This window comes from Aspergillus aculeatinus (genome assembly GCF_003184765.1).
Source record: "Aspergillus aculeatinus CBS 121060 unplaced genomic scaffold BO66scaffold_46, whole genome shotgun sequence".
Taxonomy (NCBI): domain Eukaryota; kingdom Fungi; phylum Ascomycota; class Eurotiomycetes; order Eurotiales; family Aspergillaceae; genus Aspergillus; species Aspergillus aculeatinus.
The window spans coordinates 329,350-344,478 of NW_020291515.1; the positions used below are offsets into that span (position 1 = coordinate 329,350).

Genomic DNA, 15,129 nt, shown 5'->3' on the forward strand with positions numbered 1-15,129 from the left:
ATTGGGAAACTAAACTCTCCGACCGAAGCCAACCGAGCAAGCTCCGTGAGGCAGGGGTTTCAGATGCAAGCTGGTTCAGGTGTCTCTCCTTGACGTCGTTCAATCGACCTCCCGTTAAGCTTGTTTCATTCTAGCCCTGACACAATTGTCGATCTTCTCGCTTCCTGATTTACTTGCGGCGGTTGTATTCTGCCTCTCATCGCGTCCGCCTGGCGCGCGGCCACTTCCCGCTGTTTCATTCCCCCCCACACGCAGCGGACATCTACACACACCCGAAGTCGGGCATTTAACTCGGGGTAAAGTCGAGACATACAAAGCGCAACGATGGCCCCCAAATACGCGGTGTCGGAGTCTGAGTCCGAACCCGAGTCGGCGGCCGGCCGTCCAGACATTCCGTCCGATGACGCGCTGGAACAAGCTTTACGCGACACCGTCGCCGATATCTACAAATCGGGCAAGTTAGAGGAATTGACCGTCAAGCGGGTACGCCTCGCGGCAGAAAAGGCGCTCAAGCTCGACGCGGGATTCTTCAAGACACAAGGCGACTGGAAAGCTAGAAGTGAAGAGGTCATTCGCGATCAAGTGGTTGGTCTCTCCGTGTCTCTCATATTATGACGCCATTGCACTTCCTTCTCTGTTTGTTTTGTTTAGAATTGCGCTCTAATGTCTCAATTTCTGCATAGGAGGTCGAAGAGAAAGCCGCCGAACAATCGGCCCCAGAAAAGAACGATAGCGACTCTGAAAGTGAACTGTCCTCACTGTCCTCACTGTCCTCAGAAAACGCGAAGCCCGCCAAGAGAACGAAATCGACTGGCACCGCCGCATCGCGCAAACGCCAGAAAACCAGTCCTTCGGACGCAGATGAAGATGAAAGTTCCAATATTGAGGATGAGGATCATGAAGATGAAGTAAAGCCTTCCACGAAAAGGCAAACAAAGACCGCCACCAAGAAAAAGACCAAGCCTAGCGAAGAGCCCGCTCCCGATGACTCTGCTGACGCCGCCAATGGGAAAGAGGATCAGTCAGAAGATAAAGTCGATTCCGAAAGTGAGATGTCGGTAGTTCTTGATGAAGAGCCGAAACCCGTTCGCAAGCGACAGAAGAGCGCCGAGACATCCTCGCGAAAAGGAAAGGAAGCGGCGCCGGCCAAGGGTAAAGATGCGGACCAGGATCCCAATCAAGCGGAGATCAAACGGCTGCAGGGCTGGCTGATAAAATGCGGGATCCGCAAGATGTGGGCGAGGGAGCTGGCTCCTTTCGACACTCCCAAAGCCAAGATCAAACACCTCAAGGATATGTTGAAGGAGGCCGGCATGGAAGGGCGTTACTCGGTGGAGAAAGCTAACCGCATCCGTGAGGAGCGTGAGCTCAAGGCCGACCTCGAGTTGGTGCAAGAAGGGGCAAAGCGATGGGGAAAGGAGGCAGGGAGCGATGATAGTGAGGACAGTCGGCCTAGACGGAGATTGAACCGGGGACGTCGAGGCCTGGCCTTCTTGGAAGGTGAGGATGGTGAGGAGACAGACTGATGATGTTGCATGGATGCTGCTAGCTTGTGCAAGCAAGTTTTTCCGGGGCAGGCTCTGGATTATCAAGGTGTTTAAGAGTATGAGCTGTATGAGATACCACTGGCATTTCCTTTGCGTTTATTGTTCATTTTCCCGACTTCGTTCCGCCCATTCGTTGAGCCACCAAGCTGAAGACAGCGACCGAAGAGATAAAGAGGACAAGGTTGTAGAACTGTATGAAAAATCCATGAGTCTGAAGTTCCGATTCTCTTTATTGGCATTGAGAGCGCTCGAGGAATGCATACCGCAGTTCTGGAGTGCTCGTTCTCTTCGGCCTCGGTGCGGGCCTCGACAAACAGACGTCGGAGATTAGGGAGATTCGCCTGGTTTTGGTAAAGGTAAGCGATGTTGTCATAATTGCGCATTGACAGTATTGCATGTAGTGGTTATAGTAACCTACCATAGGATTCGTATGCTGCAATGAATATGGCAGCAAACAGACTGAACTTGGAAGAGGTATCCTTTGTTATGGGATCATAAGAAGTGTATGTACGGGGTAGGAAGTACGAGCTAGTCCAGACCGCCGGGGAAAGGAATTAAGGTGACGGATGGTTGATGGTTGCGCTTAGTCGGGCGCCGCGTTGTGCGGATTGGCTGTGATCCATGATGGGGACACTGGGCTCCCTCCGTCCCTCTCCCTCCTGATCATCAACTAACTGACAGTGTCTTGTTCCGCCGGCCACACTTCCTTGCCTTCTTCTCTCCTCCCTCCATTCTTCCCACTCTCATTCTCTTCGTTCCCTTCTTTGCACTGAACATATTTTCACTTATACTTCTGTTCTCTCCTGTCATTTCGGCACGGAGGAGAAAGAGAGTGTGTGAGAGCTCTCGCTTCCCCGCTCTAATTCTCCCGTCTGCGGCTCACCCTGAAGCTCTCGCAATTCCCCCGCAGTCTCCTGCATTCCCTCCTCTGACTTCAACTTCCACCAGCGGAGGCGCGACTAGGTCGTCGCTAGACATTTCTTGGCACAATGGCGATGAGTAGGATTCGGGGGGCCTTTGCGGTCCCCAGGAAAGGAGAGACTTTTGAATTGCGATCTGGTCTTGTGTATGCTATCTATCTGTCCTGTCCAAGCCGATGAATCGATACTGACGCTCGTTAACCTTCAGATCCCAGTATGCATATGAACGGTATGTCACACGCATATCCTCTTGCAGATAAATGGCAGCATAATTTGGTCGGCGCAATCAATCTAATACACCCTTAGCAAGGAGTCAATTCAGAAGACCATCATGGCCATGACGCTGGGCAAGGATGTTTCCTCTCTATTCCCGGATGTTCTCAAGAACATTGCGACTAGCGATCTTGAACAAAAGAAGCTGGTTTATCTTTACCTCATGTGGGTTTCCTTGGCATCGCTTGGTTATTCGAGCTTGACGCTGATTGTCTTTCGCGGCCGACAGGAACTACGCCAAATCTCACCCCGACCTATGTATTCTCGCCGTCAATACTTTTGTTCAAGATTCCGAAGATCCCAATCCTTTAATCAGAGCTCTTGCCATTCGAACGATGGGGTGCATCCGGGTTGACAAAATGGTGGATTACATGGAGGAACCGCTGCGGAAGACCCTCCGGGACGAGTCGCCCTATGTCCGCAAGACTGCGGCCATCTGCGTTGCCAAACTTTTCGATCTGAACCCTGCTATGTGCTTGGAGAACGGCTTTCTGGAGATGTTGCAGGAGATGATTGGAGATCCCAATCCTATGGTCGTCGCCAACTCGGTGACTGCTTTGTCGGAGATCTACCACGCTGCTCCCGAAACACAGGCCTTGAAGGTAACCACCAACACACTGCGCAAGCTTCTCATGGCCCTGAATGAGTGCACGGAATGGGGTCGCGTCACGATCTTGACGACTCTTGCGGAGTACAAAACGAGTGAAGTGACTGAGTCAGAGCACATCTGTGAGCGCGTTGCTCCTCAGTTCCAGCATGCCAACCCAAGTGTTGTGCTAGCTGCCGTCAAAGTCGTTTTCCTTCACATGAGAAACGTCAAGGCTGAGCTGGCTAGCAACTACCTGAAGAAAATGGCCCCTCCCCTAGGTAAGAATGCTTTGCCCGCGTAGAATTCTTTCCGTTTGCTGATGATGTCAAGTGACTCTGGTTTCGTCTGCTCCCGAGGTGCAGTATGTGGCTTTGAGAAACATCGATCTTTTGTTGCAAAAGCAGCCAGACATCCTGAACAAGGAACTCCGCGTCTTCTTCTGCAAGTATAACGACCCACCATACGTCAAGTTCCAGAAACTTGAGATCATGGTACGGATAGCCAACGACCGAAACGTTGACCAGCTCTTAGCCGAGCTCAAGGAGTACGCACTTGAGGTGGACATGGACTTTGTGCGCCGCGCCGTCCGGGCGATTGGTCAGGTTGCGATCAAAATCGAGGGCGCTAGTGAGAAGTGCGTCAACACGTTGCTGGACCTCATCAACACCAAGGTCAACTACGTGGTGCAAGAAGCTATTGTGGTGATCAAAGATATTTTCCGGAAGTACCCCGGCTATGAGGGTATCATCCCTACACTGTGCAAGTGTATTGATGAGCTAGATGAGCCGAATGCTCGTGCGGCACTCATTTGGATTGTCGGTCAGTATGCGGAGAAGATCAGCAATGCGGGTGATATTCTGGCTGGCTTTGTGGAAGGTTTCAATGAAGAATTCTCCCAGGTATGGCTCTCCCTTATGACAACACAAATGCTGTATACTGATCACCGCGACCTGTTTAGACCCAGCTGCAAATCCTGACGGCTGTTGTCAAGCTCTTCTTGAAGCGGCCTGAGAAGGCCCAAGGGCTCGTCCAGAAAGTGCTGCAGGCAGCCACTGCTGAGAACGACAATCCCGATGTGCGCGACCGAGCCTATGTCTACTGGCGCTTACTATCCAATACCAGTGATCCCGGAGCTACTAAGGATATTGTCCTGTCTGACAAGCCTCCAATTGTGACCACTATTCATTCGCTGCCGCCTGCCCTTCTTGAGCAGCTGCTCACTGAGCTGTCGACTCTTGCATCAGTCTACCACAAACCCCCAGAGCAGTTTGTCGGTCAAGGAAGGTTCGGCGCCGACGCTGTCCAGAGAGCCGCTATCGAGTATGTCTCAACCCATTTCATTCATTCGTGTCTACCTCGGGCTAACCACTGGCTTCAGGGAACAAATTCAAAATGCACGCGAGAACCCACTGGCCGCTGCTGCAGCTGCAGCCGCGGTCACTGGCAGCGCGCCCCCTCCCCAGAGTCAGAGCAACGTCGAGAATCTACTGGACATCGATTTCGATGGAACTGCGCCGGCTTCGGCTCAAAAAGAGCCCAGTGGTGGAATGTCTGGTCTCGAAGGTCTTGCCGGAACGCCAGTGCGAGTGGAATCGCCTGCTGCAGGTGCTCCTGCTGGAAGCAACAATTTGGACGATCTCTTGGGGGTCTTCGGCGATGGTGGAGGCGCACCGGCCCCGGCCAGCAGCAGCGCGGGGGCTGGAGCCGATTTGATGAACGGTTTTGCCGGCCTGGATTTGTCAGGCAATGGCACGACATCGCCGCCTCCTGGAGGCAGTCAACCAAAGAAAACCAACGAAGATATTATGTCGTTATTCTAAGAAAGCAGGGCTATGGCTTTTCGATGGTGAACATCGCCGCGGGGCTGGGAGGGAAGGAGATCAAGGAGGCAAGCGCTTGACAAAAGCACACATAATTCGCAATCCAGGCATTTTCACATAGATTCTCTCGTCCTTCTATATTGGCGCGACCAAGCTGAATGATCCAAATTCTTATTCTTTATGTTTGTACTTTACCCCCCTTGCTTCGTTTCGTCTGTGACTTCATGTCCCAACTTATCTGTATATCCCATTCAACTGAGGCTCTGAGCATAATTGCTCTGGTCGTTTCCTCTGAGCTCTTACAACTCTTCCAACCGGCTATTACACGCCTGTTTTAGTCTTTAGCCTGTCTCACTTTTGTAAGGAGAGGTGGCGATCTCGGGATGTCCACTGGGGCGAACGAGCCGTGGGCTTGTCAATGATTTGAGAACCAGCCTTATTATTATACTCCAATTCCCAGGGAAAAAAAAGGCGCACACTGCGACGATGTTTATATCTGACAGAAGGACCGGGTAAATTCTTAATCTGGAATGCACAGATGATTGAAATTGGACTAATCCGCCAGGCATGCCATTAGTGGAGCCATCTTACTGACGGCGTGAGTCACGGCGAACGATCCATAAAGTCCCCCAGTCCACGCCACTTCTCCCCTCACTCCTCCCGACTTTATTACGCTTTTTTTCATATTCTGCAAACATTCCAGGCATAGCAAGATGGAGCATCTCAAAAGAACCTTTGCTCAATGCCAAAAAGAGGGCCGTCCGGCCCTGGTGACCTATGTCACTGCCGGCTTTCCGACAGCCGCGGAAACCCCAGATATCATGCTGGCCATGCAAGCTGGAGGCGCAGGTGAGTTGCCATCAGTACGTATAGCAATTGATGCGACGGAGTATTGATCCTTTTTTTTTTTTTACCCTAGATGTCATTGAACTCGGCCTTCCATTCACAGACCCCATTGCCGATGGACCTACCATCCAAAAATCAAACCTTAAAGCCCTCGAAAATGGGGTTACAATTACTTCCATGTTGCAAATGGTGAAAGATGCACGCCAGCAGGGCCTGCGCATCCCCGTCCTCTTCATGGGATACTATAACCCGGTTCTGCGCTTTGGTGAAACCGCCCTGCTTGCAGAATGCAGAGATGCCGGCGTGAATGGTTTCATTATAGTCGATCTACCGCCGGAGGAAGCTGTTCGATTCCGCGACCAATGTCGGGATGCCGGGTAAGCTGCCTACTATCATTCCGGTTGCTAGACAATGGGGTACAGTACCGCTAACGCCTGTCGGGGTCATCTTTATAGCCTCTCATATGTTCCCTTGATTGCTCCGTCCACGACTGAAGACCGTATGAAGACGCTTTGCGGGATTGCCGACACATGGATCTATCTGGTGTCCCGCATGGGCGTCACTGGAGCCACTGGTACTCTGAACAACCAGCTTCCCGAATTGATGAAGCGGGTCAAAGATCTCTCTGGTGGAGTCCCGGTGGCCGTCGGCTTTGGCATCAGCACCCGTGAGCATTTTCTGGGCGTGACCTCCGTCGCCGATGGCGCGGTAATTGGTAGCGAGATCATCAATCAGCTGGCGAATGCCCCTGCTGGACAGGGAGCTCGCACGATTGAGGAGTATTGCGCACAGATCACGGGCCGACGAGTCCCTCGCACAGCAGCAGATGAGCCATCCTCTAGCCTGTCGACAGCCGCTGTTTCTGCTTCGAAGGAGAAAGAGCCTACACAGTCACCAGCCGCAAATGAAGTTGGTTCGGCGTCCGAACGTGGCCGCTTCGGCAAATTTGGTGGACAATACGTCCCGGAGGCGCTGACAACGTGTCTCAACGAACTGGAGGCCGGCTTCCAGGCTGCCCTAGACGATCCGGCCTTCTGGGAAGAGTATCGCTCTTACTACCCTTACATGGGTCGGCCGTCAACGCTACACCGCGCGACGCGCTTGACCGAGTCCGCGGGCGGCGCGAATATCTGGCTCAAGCGCGAGGATCTGAATCACACGGGTTCTCACAAGATCAACAACGCCCTGGGCCAGATCCTGATCGCGCGGCGACTGGGCAAGACCGAGATCATCGCCGAGACCGGGGCGGGCCAACACGGCGTGGCCACGGCGACGGTCTGCGCGAAGTTCGGCATGAGATGCACTGTCTATATGGGCGCAGAGGATGTCCGTCGGCAGGCGTTGAATGTCTTCCGCATGCGCCTGCTGGGCGCCACCGTGGTGCCGGTCGAGGCAGGCTCGCGCACCCTCCGGGACGCCGTCAACGAGGCGTTCCGGGCCTGGATCACGCGGCTGGACACGACACATTATATCATCGGGTCCGCCATCGGGCCGCATCCATTCCCGACGATCGTGCGGACCTTCCAATCCGTGATCGGGACCGAGACCAAGGCGCAGCTGCAGCAGGAGATCGGGAAATTGCCGGACGCGGTGGTGGCCTGTGTGGGCGGTGGATCAAATGCCGTGGGCATGTTCTACCCGTTCGTCGAGGATGGCTCGGTGCAGCTGGTGGGCGTGGAGGCCGGCGGCGATGGTCAGGCGAAGCACTCGGCGACTCTCGGCGGCGGCAGCGTCGGGGTCCTGCATGGCGTGCGCACATATGTCCTCCAGGACCGCCATGGGCAGATCACGGACACGCATTCCGTCTCCGCTGGCCTCGACTACCCGGGCGTCGGACCGGAGCTGGCGTCGTGGAAGGATAGCAATCGCGCGACCTTCATTGCGGCCACGGATGCGCAGGCGCTCGAGGGATTCCAGCTGCTCAGTCAACTCGAGGGGATCATCCCGGCGCTGGAGTCCTCGCATGCTGTCTGGGGCGTGATGCAGGTGGCTCGCCAGCTGGGACCTGGGAAGGATATCGTGCTCTGCTTGAGTGGTCGCGGTGATAAGGATGTGCAGACGGTCATGGATGAACTGCCTCAGTATGGGGGAAATAAGTGATGGAGCTGCTGTGTAGAATATCCAAAAGTTGAATCATATTGAACCTAGCTTCCAAGTGCAGGTTACTATTACTTGTAATTGCTTTTTTGGTTGTGTCTGATCTCTCTATTGTCGTACTGGATGTGCTGGATGTCTGTATGTGGTTGGTGGTTGGTAGACCAGTTGGCGGACGATAAGAGCGATCCGCTTTTTCCGCTCCCTCCATTTTGATTTCTACTCATACTTTCTCTCGTCTTCTCGGGCGGCCGCAGTGGATCCAGTGGTCCTCCTTGACTAATGACGATGGAGCCAGCATCAATCAAGTTGGAGAAAAAGCAGTTGGAGTCCTCAAACGCCATTGAGTGATTTCCTTGCGTCAGAGACCGTGTCGAATCCCGCGATGGGTACGGAATCAAAGCATCAGGCGATACTACGAGTATCTCGATTGATTGTGATTCAAACACCAGACCACAAAAGCGTGCCATGAAATCTCCTCAATGAGAATCCTCTTCCGATCCCGAGAATCGTCTATCGGCTTTCTATCCGAAGCAGCATCCCCGATTTCCTCTGCAGATTTCTAAGCATTTGGCGAGCGACCCATAGGGCAAAGACTCCGCTGGAGCCAGTCAATGAGATGAGTAGCTTCTTGTTGCCCCATCGCCCGTGCAAAGCCCATGGATTTGGCTCTCTTTCAGTCTCCATGCTTCTTTCCTTCGGCCTCCTTCTTGGCTTTTCCGTCCCGGTGGATCATCTCAGGGTTTGAGTTGACTTCACAGGAAAACTTCCCCCAACTCGGAAATTTGTGTCGAAAAGTGGATCGATCAAGGAAACGGAACCCGCGATGGCTTTGTTCTCGGGCGATAACGCATATAAGTTGGAGGGGATATCCCCTCGGTCTTCCCTCGAGGCCTTTTACACGCCCATTAAGGAACCGGTTCTTTGAAGTGACACCAGACTTTCATCATGACTGACTACAAGTTCGAAGGATGGATGGGCCTCGACAAGGACTCGGTCGACGGCAAGATGGTCTGGCAGGAGTTTGAGCCCAAGCCGTGGGAAGAGACCGATGTCGACATCAAGGTCTCTCATTGCGGTATCTGTGGTTCCGATCTTCACACCCTGCACAGTGGATGGGTAAGTCCTTTGCCTGGTCTTTCTATCGTTGTTCTATCTCTTCTTCTGCGTCAATTGTGATTGTTTAGCTACCATGTCCCATATATACTGATCCGCCAAACAACAGAAGCCAACCCTCTACCCCTGCTGTGTCGGCCATGAGATCGTCGGTGTCGTCGTCCGCGTCGGCTCCCAGGTCAGCGATATCAAGCTCGGGGACCGCGTCGGTGTCGGCGCGCAGAGCGATTCCTGCCAGGGCCGTCTCGGCGACTGCGCCGAGTGCGCCATGGGCTGGGAGCAGTATTGCCCCCACAAGTGGGTGGGCACCTACAACAGCGTCCACCTCAACGGCGGCAAGTCCTACGGCGGCTATGCGCTGTACAACCGCGTCCCCGCCCGATTCGCCATCAAGATCCCCGACGGCATCCCCTCCGCCGAGGCCGCCCCCATGCTGTGCGGCGGTGTCACCCTCTACAGCCCGCTGAAGCACAACGGCTGCGGCCCCGGTAAGCGCGTCGGGATCATCGGTGTCGGTGGCCTGGGCCACTTCGGTGTCATGTTCGCGAAGGCGATGGGCGCCGACAAGGTCGTCGCTATCTCGCGCAAGGCGGGCAAGGCGGCGGATGCCTTGAAGATGGGCGCGGATCTGTACATCGCTACGGATGATGAGCCCGATTGGGCGACCAAGTACACCAAGTCGTTGGATTTGATCATCTCCACTGTTTCATCCACGAAGGTATCTTCCCAGATCTTTATTCCCTATCGGGTTTGGATGTGTGTGTGGAAAAAGGGTAATTTACTAATGCTCGTCGTGTACAGATGCCCATGGAACAGTACGTCGGTCTACTGGCGGTCAACGGTACTCTGTGCCAGGTCGGTCTGCCGGAGGATGGCACCCTGGTGGCGCCCGTTAAGCCTCTCATCCGTCGGCTGAAGGTGACTAGCTCGTTGGTCGGTAGCCCTGATGAGATCCGCGAGATGTTCCAGCTGGTTCTGAACAAGGGCGTCAAGCCTTGGATCGAGGAGGTCCCGATGAAGAATGCCAACGAGGCCATTGTCAACATGCATGCTGGCAAGGCCAGGTACCGCTACGTGTTGGTTAATGAGGAGCACTAGACGGACCGGGCTTGGTGATGAGTTATGACGAATGTTTAGACTGTATAATGTATTACTAGCAGTGAGATAGTTACTCATAGATGAACCTGCAGGTTTGATAGAGAGTCAGTCTAGTACGCACTCGTAATAGGCCGGGTCTTGGCTGCGGCAGGCCTACAATTTCCATACTCCAATAGGCACGCCACGTGATCGTCTCCGCCATCGGAGCCACTAATCCCAAAGCAGCAGGCAACCCCTCCGAATTTCTTCTTTGGGCGAGTGAATCATCGCCTCTTGTCTTCGCCCCCCTCACTCTCCCTCACTCTCGCTCTCTTCATATTCCTCTGTTTTGTCGCTGGGTTTCTTGTCAGAAGAGGCTCTGACTCGCAATTGAGTGTATTCTTTGTCCTGTCTCCTTTCTTTGCTCCCCCATCATATCTCCAATCAACATGTCGCATACTCTGTCGCAAAAATATTTGAGCACGCGGGGTGCCTCCTACGGGGTATGGCAACAAATCCCTACAAACAGCAATTTTCGATTCAATGGCTAATCTGTCCTGATCTTGTGCTTAGCTCTCCTTCGAGGAGGTCGTCTTGAAGGGTCTGGCCTCTGATGGCGGTCTCTTCATCCCGGAGGAGATCCCCTCCCTCCCCGCTAACTGGGAGTCCGAATGGCGCAATCTGAGCTTCGAGGAGATCGCCTTCCGTATCATGTCTCTCTACATCTCCGAGTCCGAAATCCCCCGCAACGACCTCGAAGACATCATCCGCCGCTCCTACGCCACCTTCCGTCACCCTGAACGCACTCCCACCATCGAACTCGACGGCAAGCAGAACCTCCACCTGCTCGAGCTCTTCCACGGTCCCACCTTCGCTTTCAAGGATGTCGCGCTTCAGTTCCTCGGTAACCTGTTCGAGTACTTTCTCGTGCGCAAGAACCAGGGCAAGGAGGGCAAGGACCGTCACCACCTGACTGTCGTGGGAGCCACCAGCGGCGACACCGGCTCCGCCGCCATTTACGGTCTGCGCGGCAAGAAGGACGTCTCCATCTTTATAATGTTCCCCAAGGGCAAGGTCTCCCCGATTCAGCAGGCCCAGATGACCACCGTGCTGGACGCCAACGTGCACAACCTCACTGTCGAGGGCTCCTTCGACGACTGCCAGGACTTCGTCAAGGCTCTGTTCGCTGACCCCGAGCTCAACTCCACCCACAATCTCGCGGCCGTGAACTCCATCAACTTCGCCCGCATCCTCGCCCAGATCTCCTACTACTTCTACTCCTACCTGTCTCTCACCAAGTCCCCCTCCTTCAACAAGGACTCCAAGCTGCGCTTCGTGGTCCCCTCCGGCAACTTCGGCGACATCCTCGCCGGCTGGTTCGCCAAGCGCATGGGTCTCCCCGCGGAGCGCCTGGTCATCGCGACCAACGAGAATGACATCCTGGACCGCTTCTTCCGCAGCAGCGGTGCTTACACCAAGAACGACGCCAACGGCACCGGCGTCAAGGAGACCCACAGCCCGGCCATGGACATCCTGGTCAGCAGCAACTTCGAGCGCCTCCTCTGGTTCCTCGCCTATCAGAGCAGCGACGCCGCCTCGGCCGACGCGCGCCGCAAGCAGGCTTGCGACAGCGTCAGCGGCTGGCTCCAGCAGCTCAAGTCCGAGGGCGGCTTCCAGGTCTCGCCCGCCGTCTTCGCGGGTGCCCAGGCCGAGTTCGAGTCCGAGCGCGTCAGCAACGACGAGACCATCGCCCAGATCCGCGACACCTACCGCACCTCCTTCCCGGCCAACCTGGGCCCCGGCAGCGCCAAGAGCTCCAAGACCGGCGGCTACATCCTCGACCCCCACTCCGCCATCGGCGTCGCCGCCGCCCGCCGCTCCATCCAGCGCAACCCCGGCGCCGTCCACATCTCCCTCTCCACCGCCCACCCGGCCAAGTTCGCCAGCGCCGTCGACCTCGCCCTGCGCGCCGAGGACGGTTACGACTTCACCGAGGTCCTGCCCCAGGAGTTCATCGGCCTGGAGCAGCGCGAGAGCCGCGTCACCCCCGTCGGGCCCGGGGCCGGATGGGAGCAGGTCCGCGAGATCGTCAAGGCCGAGGTCGAGCAGGAGTTGGAGGGTAAGCGGTAGATGTGGCTTGCTTATGTCATAGACAACTAAAAAGAAAGATCTCTGTGTTTGCATCTTAAGGCCCTTTACTTCCAGTGTCATATTTCCCCCTTCCGCATCATCGATCCTATATATGTTCATGACGATAAGTTTCTTATTAGGCTTTTTCTTGCCTCTACCGTGATATCATAAAAGCTACATTGAAAGATATGACATGAAATTCTGCCTCGATTTGGGCATCCTACTCTTCGACTATTCCTTCCCTTGGTTACTATTCGCATTGTATGATGAGCGGGTGGATAGGAGACTATCCACACGTATATCAAAAGATTATACACAGATAAGAATGGTTTACTCTTCTACCTTGATTGATTCTGTGCTATCCTTCGCCTCAATGTCTCTATAACTTTAGTTCTACTACTCCCTTTCTGCTAACATATATTTTAGACCGCTGCTAGAAGTAACAGTGCACCTAACTACCCAACTAGATAATCTAGTACTGATATCTGTCTCCTTCTCTGTATATACCCTACGTACACTGCATATACATCTTATAATACCCAGTTACAGAATAGTCCTCTTCACATCTACTTGAAACGAAACCATACTTAGCTGATACTCTAGTTACTAGTCATACCCTATCTCTAGAGATTCATAGCTACTTTATACTATACTCTCCCAGGGAATAGTGCTACTAAATAGCAACCTTACTTACCATCTAATCTGATCATGGATTGTTAGATCTCCTACCCTACTCAGTAATTGACACGCCTCTGCCCTCTACCATTACCAGTGGCAAAATTCTACCCTCTCTCAGATCTACTATGATTTGTATAATCTACCCCCCCTAATGATACTTACTTCCTCTTCCACTATATCATTTAACTTGTCTTCTCTATTCTCTTCCTCTTCTTCTTCCTTCCTCCTTTCTCCCTGAATTCTCTTATAGCTATACTCCTAACATCCTTCCTTTAATTTATACTCTTCTATTTGGTTTCTTCTCCACCACCCTTCTTTCTTTCTACCTTTCCCTCCGCCAGTCTAATACTAATATCACCTTCCACCCTTATCACTAAACTAGAGGGTCGAATTACCCGGCCAGTTCTCCAGTCTCCACAGTAACCGTAACAGTCTCCTACTAAGGTAAGTATCACCCCTTCTATACATCTCTATACATCTATATCGCTCGTGGCCAATCCTAACCTAGCTTCTTTTCTAATATTTATATCATCTTGACTAGTACTCAACCGCTTGATTCTCACTCATACACAGTAGACCAAGGTCGAATATGTGTTGAGATACAATCCTAGTCGCGGGATAGTAGCAACTATTCCCCTTCCCAAAAAGACCAGCTGGTGCCTGAGAGTTCGAAGTCGGTTGCCGCCAGGTATAAGAGGGTCCAGGAAAATACCCTATGGGAAACTACAGATCGTGACAAGTTTGTTGTACTATGTACCTAGGTGGGTGGTTTTTCCAGCAGCCCTAACTCAATCCTTTGCCAATCCGAAACTAGGGCTAAGCCTTGAGACCTATCTCTATGTGACTTTGTTTTCACAATGGTGGGGTACCAGCTTGGGCCGTTTGACTTCTTCTGAATATGCCGTATCTCGACTAGCATTTGGGGAATATAAGGACGATGCGGAAGCCCTGCCCAGGGAAGAGTTCTACTCCCTGATACATACACATGCGAGTCATAGGGTGAGGGCTAGTAACGACATCGCCGCGTCAGGGATTGTCATGGGATCTAACTATGGGACTCATGCACGTTGCTTGAATATGCTGATCATTCCCTATCGTGGAGCTTTTATTTTGTCGGCCTGATATCATTGGGTTGCATTTGATTCTTCAACTACTCAGTACTCATACTCATATCTACTCGTAGGACCCACACACGAAACCCCCCCCCCCCCCCCCATATTGTCTCCGAGGTGGTTGTACTGGGTTGGGTAAAAGACTACGTAAGATGCAACCCCTTCCGTTTCCGGGATATATGATTACGCACTCACGGCAGTGGCGGTGTGACAGGTTTTTACTATGATAGTAGGAAGACAAGAGAAAGAAATTGAGCCAGCAAGAAATGCATAGAAGCTACGTGAAAGAGAGAGTGCAGGCTTGAAAAGTGATTCCAATAAAAAAAGAGAAATGCCATTTTTATTCCACGTACCGTACTCATTATATATTATTAGACTAGTAGGTAAAAAGAACTGCCAATGAATATCAACCAGGAGCTGAGCACAGTGTTTCTTGTCGCTCACCCCAGTGCGCCTGGCTGTGTCTTGAGTCGTAGTCCTGAATCATAATCATAGAACAGTCTTTCTTTCTTCATGACATAGGAAAAAAAAACCAACGATGTAGCAAAAATTCAAAACCAAACTCCAAGCACCGATTGTTTTGATTTGATAGTTTCTTCGTTTGGTCAGAGGGGAAGATGAGTGGCTCTATCAATTCATTGCTGAAGATGGAGGTGTCATCTACAGAAGGGCCATCAGACCCATGACAGCGGCGAGAAGACCGGCCACGGGCTGCATCTTGGAAGCAGCGCCGGTAAGACTCGAGGCCAAAGGCTCCGCTGGGGAGATGCCGGTGGGCTGCTCGGGGGTCGAGGTGCCAGCAGGAGCAACAGGGCTCGAACCCTCAGGAGCAGCAGGGCTGGAGCCCTCAGGAGCGGCAGGAATGACAGGGCTGGAGGAGCCAGGAGCGCCAGGAGCAACAGGGCTGGAACCCTCAGGAGCGGCAGG

At 53.2% G+C, this 15,129-nt stretch overlaps 7 protein-coding genes across 7 annotated transcripts; 5 read left to right on the top strand and 2 right to left on the bottom strand.

Moving 5' to 3' along the window:
- The first annotated feature begins 51 nt into the window (after nt 1-51).
- Nucleotides 52-1,667, top strand: BO66DRAFT_394270 (putative transcriptional regulator). The gene is made up of 2 exons (XM_025647959.1): nt 52-585; nt 684-1,667. Exons 1-2 carry the CDS (start codon nt 325-327, stop codon nt 1,524-1,526), a joined length of 1,104 nt encoding a protein of 367 aa, XP_025500814.1. The 5' UTR covers nt 52-324; the 3' UTR covers nt 1,527-1,667.
- On the bottom strand, nt 1,589-2,053 carry BO66DRAFT_165742 (DUF5310 domain-containing protein). The gene is made up of 3 exons (XM_025642262.1): nt 1,966-2,053; nt 1,811-1,888; nt 1,589-1,737 (listed from the first exon to the last, which is right to left on the bottom strand). The coding sequence occupies exons 1-3, from the start codon at nt 1,966-1,968 to the stop codon at nt 1,651-1,653; spliced, it is 168 nt and encodes a 55-aa protein (XP_025500815.1). The 5' UTR covers nt 1,969-2,053; the 3' UTR covers nt 1,589-1,650.
- Nucleotides 2,054-2,240: 187 nt separating this feature from the next.
- On the top strand, nt 2,241-5,551 carry BO66DRAFT_356022 (putative AP-1 adaptor complex subunit beta). Its single transcript, XM_025644869.1, has 7 exons — nt 2,241-2,613; nt 2,676-2,696; nt 2,774-2,905; nt 2,970-3,607; nt 3,660-4,228; nt 4,288-4,649; nt 4,708-5,551. Exons 1-7 carry the CDS (start codon nt 2,537-2,539, stop codon nt 5,147-5,149), a joined length of 2,241 nt encoding a protein of 746 aa, XP_025500816.1. The 5' UTR covers nt 2,241-2,536; the 3' UTR covers nt 5,150-5,551.
- Nucleotides 5,552-5,840: 289 nt separating this feature from the next.
- Nucleotides 5,841-8,100, top strand: BO66DRAFT_394273 (tryptophan synthase beta chain). The gene is made up of 3 exons (XM_025647960.1): nt 5,841-5,998; nt 6,069-6,372; nt 6,451-8,100. The coding sequence occupies exons 1-3, from the start codon at nt 5,863-5,865 to the stop codon at nt 8,093-8,095; spliced, it is 2,085 nt and encodes a 694-aa protein (XP_025500817.1). The 5' UTR covers nt 5,841-5,862; the 3' UTR covers nt 8,096-8,100.
- A 937-nt stretch (nt 8,101-9,037) lies between these two features.
- On the top strand, nt 9,038-10,303 carry BO66DRAFT_330253 (NAD(P)-dependent alcohol dehydrogenase; the record flags this gene model as incomplete). Its single annotated transcript, XM_025644050.1, has 3 exons — nt 9,038-9,208; nt 9,315-9,923; nt 10,007-10,303. 3 exons carry the CDS (start codon nt 9,038-9,040, stop codon nt 10,301-10,303), a joined length of 1,077 nt encoding a protein of 358 aa, XP_025500818.1.
- Nucleotides 10,304-10,606: 303 nt separating this feature from the next.
- On the top strand, nt 10,607-12,803 carry BO66DRAFT_473890 (threonine synthase THR4). The gene is made up of 2 exons (XM_025653094.1): nt 10,607-10,785; nt 10,856-12,803. The coding sequence occupies exons 1-2, from the start codon at nt 10,732-10,734 to the stop codon at nt 12,410-12,412; spliced, it is 1,611 nt and encodes a 536-aa protein (XP_025500819.1). The 5' UTR covers nt 10,607-10,731; the 3' UTR covers nt 12,413-12,803.
- A 2,059-nt stretch (nt 12,804-14,862) lies between these two features.
- BO66DRAFT_441663 (uncharacterized protein) lies at nt 14,863-15,114 on the bottom strand (the record flags this gene model as incomplete). The annotated part of the gene is made up of 1 exon (XM_025651350.1): nt 14,863-15,114. A coding segment is annotated over one exon (252 nt), but the record flags the coding sequence as incomplete, so codon positions are not given.
- Between the last annotated feature and the right edge of the window lie 15 nt (nt 15,115-15,129).